General features: G+C 43.1%; 1 protein-coding gene across 1 annotated transcript; it reads right to left on the reverse strand.

The window, feature by feature from the left end:
- Positions 1-786: 786 nt before the first annotated feature.
- LOC147421829 (uncharacterized) lies at positions 787-2,541 on the reverse strand. The gene is made up of 2 exons (XM_086502977.1): positions 1,353-2,541; positions 787-1,268 (listed from the first exon to the last, which is right to left on the reverse strand). The coding sequence occupies exons 1-2, from the start codon at positions 2,539-2,541 to the stop codon at positions 787-789; spliced, it is 1,671 nt and encodes a 556-aa protein (XP_086359103.1).
- Between the last annotated feature and the right edge of the window lie 2,773 nt (positions 2,542-5,314).

Consider the following 5,314-nt stretch of genomic DNA (forward strand, 5'->3'; position numbering starts at 1 on the left):
ATCTGCTAATCTGTAACTACCATTCCCAAACTTTGTTTTTATCATGAAAGGTCCCTCCCATCTTTGCAAAAACTTTTTGTCAAGTCGAGTATCAAGTCGGTTATCATAGCGAAGAACCAACATACCTTCCTTCTATCCTTTCCCATTGAGCTTCTTGTTGATTTTGTCCCTTTGGCTTGTCGCTTTGGTGATGTAGTGATCAATGGACTCTTCTCTATCTAGCTCAAGTCGTTGGAGATCTAAGATCCTTTCATGTAGAACCTCTTTTGGTTTTTTTGCCACTCTTGCAAGAACGCGCAAGCTTGAGAGCTCTACCTCAATGGGGAAAAGTGCTCCTGTCCATAAACTAGATGAAAAGGGGTGAATTGGGTAGATACCTTGAAAGATGTCCTATACGCCCAAAGAGAAGCCCTCAAATGGCGATCCCAATCATTAGGCCGGTCCACAACCTGCTTAGAAATGATCTTACATATCATTCCATTCACTTTTTCCACCAATCCATTGCATTGAGAATAGTAGGGTGTGGAATGCAGGTGTTTCACTTTTAACCTCCTCAAGAGATCATTCAGAAGGTCAGCCCTAAAACCCGGGCCTCGATCTGATAAGATTTCTAGGGGTGTTCCAAACCTACTACAAATATGGTCAAAAATAAACTTTGATACCTCTTCAGCTGTGATTCGGGTTGTGCTTGTTGCTTCCGCCCATCGTGTCATGTAGTCAACACCCATGATGATGAAAACCTATTCCCTGTAGAAATAAGATTGAGGCACCCCACGGAGAAACAATTTACCTGATAAATCCCTGTTCAAGGAGTTGAGTGAGTTGATCCTTCAGCTCTAAAGCTTCCGAAAGAGACATCTTGTAGGGTGACTTGGCAATGGGTTGGGCTCCGGGAACTAAGGTAATATCATGTACTAGCCCTCTGGTTGGGGGAAGGTCTGTTAGCTCCTCAGGAAAGACGTCTTGGTATTCACTCAACCATTCTGGTTCTTGCTTTTCTGGCTCTTCCTCAGGTTTGTTTAGCTTTAGGACATAGAGAGGCAATCCTTTTCGTAACCCTTTCATTAACTGCTTGGCCTTAACTACCCTTAGTGGGGCTTTTCCTCTTCTCCCGTGGATTTCTACCCGTTCCTTACTAGCTGAAAGGAAGGATACCGTTCCCTGGCTACAATGGATATCAGCCTTATTCAGACTTAACCAATCCATCCCCAAGATTCCGTGGAATTTCCCCATCTTAAGGACTCTAAGCTTCTGGCTAGTGGAATAACCTTCTAATTGGAAAGGGAGTTCTACAATCTGCTCTTCTCAAGACAAGGTTGCCCCGCTAGCTAATGAGACTCTTAGATTCTTACCTGTAGGTTGAGGTTCTAAATGTGGACGCTTGATAGTGGCAGGGGAGATGAATGAATGCGAGCTACCAGAGTCAATTAAAAAAACTAAGGGTTTACCCTGGTAATCCCCTTGTGCTTCTAGTATAGAAAATTGCTTATTCTTACCACTTGGGTCCAGGGCTGCATAGATCTGTGCCTGCTCCTCCACCTCATCCGTGATAGTCACATGGTTGGATGTAACCCTTGTGGGAGGTGGGTTGGGACGCTGAATAACTGGCCCAGGGTTCCTTGCTTGATTTCTGTTAGCAGTTGGTTGCCTTTGAGGTCGCTGGTTTTGGTAATAAGGGCCGGGATTTCTACTTCTCCGAGGACAATCTGTCTTCTTGTGTCCCCATTCATGGCACTCAAAACATTGAATTTGTCTTCCGCCGTGAGTTATAGGAAGGGCGTTTACTTGAACAGGTTGAACGGTAGGCTGATTTCTAGATTGGTTCATATTCTGGAACTTTGGTGGCCTGTAAGATGGTTCAAAATGAAGGGGTAGATCCCCCTTTCTCTCTCCTTGCTGATTATTGCTTTTGAGGAGGCTTTTGGGCTTAGCTCGTATTAGTGCATTTGCTAGATTTGCAGGGCATAGAGCCTCTACTTCATCTGCGAGCTTGCCTTCCAAACCCAAGATGAAGCGCCTGAGTTTCTGCTCTTCGCTGATCAGAGGGGCATATCTGGAGAGTCTGACAAAGTCTTCATAATAGATGTCAATAGCTCTTCCTCTCCGAGTACAGGCTAAAAAATCATTCATCTTTGTGGTTGAGTATTTCATAGGCCAATATCGCTCTTTCAGGTGGCGCTGCAATTCTTCCCAACTCTGGGTACCTTCTGCCACGCCTCTTGACTGGCAGTTTAACTTCCACCATAACTTTGGTGATCCTGTTAACTTGGCTCTACCCATGATGCTCTGGGCGAGATGATTATACTTAGCCAGATCAAAATAGTCCTCCATGGAGATGATCCATTCTTCTAGCCCTTTTTTGACGTTTGGGCCTTCTCCTGAAAAAGCTCCAGGTTGGACCGGCTGGAGCAGTGACTTTATGTCTTTGTCTCTCCCGAAATATCCTTTTGGAATAGCCTCCATTTCCGCTACGGGAAAAGCTTGATCTGCAGGGGGAGGGGGAGTTCCTCTTCCTCTGGGAGCAGCTCTTCTAGGAGGCATGATTTAATTCTGTGAGCAACATTATATCTCATGCTTAGTGCCGGTTCATAATATTTAATTATTCAACGTTCACAACTTTGCCATTCTAATCCTTTCATATTAGACTATTGACTTGTGGTATTTAAGGCAATCGCTATCAGACAGAGACTTTCAAATAAAAAAGAAAAGAAAATCTCACTTAGGATCACACCAGAGATAGTAGACAGTATGATTCAAAAGATAATCTCTCTTTGATTCATAGAATAAATATTGGGTTACAAAAATCCAAGAAGTGGATATTCCGTGCTACTCTGTCTTGTCATAATCTAGGTAGTCAAATAGAACCTTATGATCCTTCCTTGAAATATGGGGCTGCTTACAAATTGCTTCCCCGATTTCCTTCCAGGGGGAATGCAGAAAAGGTCCCTTTAATTTTAGTGGCTTTGGGTAGATACAAATCTTTTCACGAGGTACATAGGAGAGGGCGAGTAAAAGTTTGCTCTCAAAGTTTGCTGCAAAACTCTTGAGAATGTAGTATCTCTTGGGTCCTAGTCCTAGCTTTTCTTTGATCATGGCTAGATGTAAGTTATCTAGAAGGTACTTATGGCCAAACATCAATACTCGGGTTACTTCATTTGATGTGGTAGTCTTCCATTCCTGAGTGGGATCTTCACTTGTTTTTGGAAAAAAGAGTTCTCGAAAATGTTCCAGCATAGAGAGCCTTTGCTCTAGCGAAGCAGGGTCCATCCTCTCACAAACAATCTGCTGAATTTCTTCTGACAGATCCCAAGCGATCTGAAAATGTTTGAATAATTATTGGAAACTCAAGACTTCATTTTGTAATATAATTCAAATTTGGGTGCTAGACTGAGTTGTTTTTCTCTCATGCATTAATCTTAAATCCAAAATTCTAAATTCCAAGGTCCAAGATTCAAAATTAGGCTCTGATACCACTTGTGAGGGCAAAACCCAAACTCGACCCTACTCACCTCCCTCAGTCCTCCAGACCATTCCAGGGAATGACATAGATCTATCTGCAGGTATCCCTCCCACTTGGGACCGACACTCAGACAGGACTCCGGCCTATCTCGAACGCCAACCCAATGTGAGGGACATACCCAGACTCGACCCTACTCACCTTCCTCAGTCCTCCAGACCGTTCCAGGGAATGACGTAGATCTATCTGCAGGTATCCCTCCCACTTGGGACCGACACTCAGACAGGACTCCGGCCTATCTCGATTGCCAACCCAAGGGGGTACATCCCTTCATTCAATGATTCTATCCGTTTGTCATAATCAATCTGTCCTTGACAGCTTTCCGCACCCAGAATCGTGGTCCTTAGTCTTGATTCTCTTGATCTTTAACTTGAGGATCTGCTCTTACTTTCTTGTTCTCCCTTGGTTCATGGCGATGACCCCTTTTTCCTGACAAGCAGGCACGGCAGTTATCACTTTCCCCTAAGAAGAGGGATTTGGCAATCCTACCTGGTCTTGCTCGTCCCCAATTACCCATTTTTATCCCACGTAGTCCTAGCGTTTAACATAAAAGTTTTTAAATCAAAATCCGGCCATCTGACCCTCCGGATCCGCCCACTCACCAAACCATTTCATTAAAATCCCTTCCCGAGGTAGTACTTAACTACCAGAAAATTAGGAAGACAGTAGTCTATCAGACATCATCAAACAACAAGCAACATGCAATCTGTTGCATATCCTCGTTCAGGGAAAATCATCTGGTTGTTCCCACCAGATCCTTATTTAGAAACTTTTAATTCATTTCCTTTTCTTGATCTGCTATAATTAGCTTGTAACTAGTTTCCTAACTAATCATGCAACGCATTTAGTTTCAACCAATTCATCTTACCTCCCCATTCAGGCCAAGATAATCGATTACAAGCCATCAAAATGGCATCACCTTCACAAAATTTCCCAGAATTAAGTGTTTGGGAAAGGCTCATCAAGTAATTTAATCATTCCTTGCTAAGAATTTTATTTCGAGAGATATAGCACCATCTGGTGAACAGATGCACAGGATAGCCCCTATATTCCTAGCCTTTCCAGTTCCTTTTTAAGCAACCAAGTCGAAACAAATTTCCTTAATTAAGTTCACATCATCCTCCCTGAGTATAACCTTCTCATCCAACTATTGGCATCAGGCCATACACGGATTTTGGCCGATTTCCAATAAGATACCGTGGGTACTCCACTCGGCCGGGCAAAAATAAAACAAACCCATTCATCCCGTATCCCTCGGGCATGAATGACCTAGGTATAACAACTTGCCGGTTACACTACCCTAGCCGAAAAGGACTAATCTCCGACAAGTTCCCCAAGAGAATACTCTCAATGGGCCGGCCTTTCAATCAAATTGACCACAAGAAGATCCATCTTGGTTCCCGGTCATTTCCAGGCAATCTTCAAAACTCCTAGTTAAATCTATGTTTTGCAATGGGCTATCCCTATCACCTCTCGAGATTCCTTTTTAACTCCTAGTTGGTAATTTGTAGGTTCATTCATTTATCAACCTTAATTCCTACTTTCATTAATTATCTACAAACAGTAGAAAATACAAGCGCGTTTTTGCCATAGGCATGTGATGGTTAATGTCTCTTCGGAAATGCCAACTTTTTAAGTTCAATCCCCATTTTGTCAATTCCTAGGTATTTACAATCCTTTGCCATCCATGGGGCATCTCCATGGAAGCTTATAGAGTTTTTGGTTCAAACAACACGGAGATCAATTTCGCGAAGTTATCCCCTATCTCCCCCATCCCGTATTTGAAAACAAACTTGA

Source organism: Adiantum capillus-veneris, chromosome 27 (assembly GCF_014529385.1).
Source record: "Adiantum capillus-veneris isolate H3 chromosome 27, ASM1452938v2, whole genome shotgun sequence".
NCBI classification, from domain to species: Eukaryota; Viridiplantae; Streptophyta; class Polypodiopsida; order Polypodiales; family Pteridaceae; genus Adiantum; species Adiantum capillus-veneris.

Excerpts from the sequence above, each read along its gene's own strand:
- LOC147421829 (XM_086502977.1), bottom strand. The coding sequence starts at position 2,541 with ATGCCTCCTAGAAGAGCTGCTCCCAGAGGAAGAGGAACTCCCCCTCCC. Across the intron at positions 1,269-1,352 it reads TTTAGAACCTCAACCTACAG|GTTATTCCACTAGCCAGAAG; the intron begins GTAAGAATCTAA and ends TCCAATTAGAAG.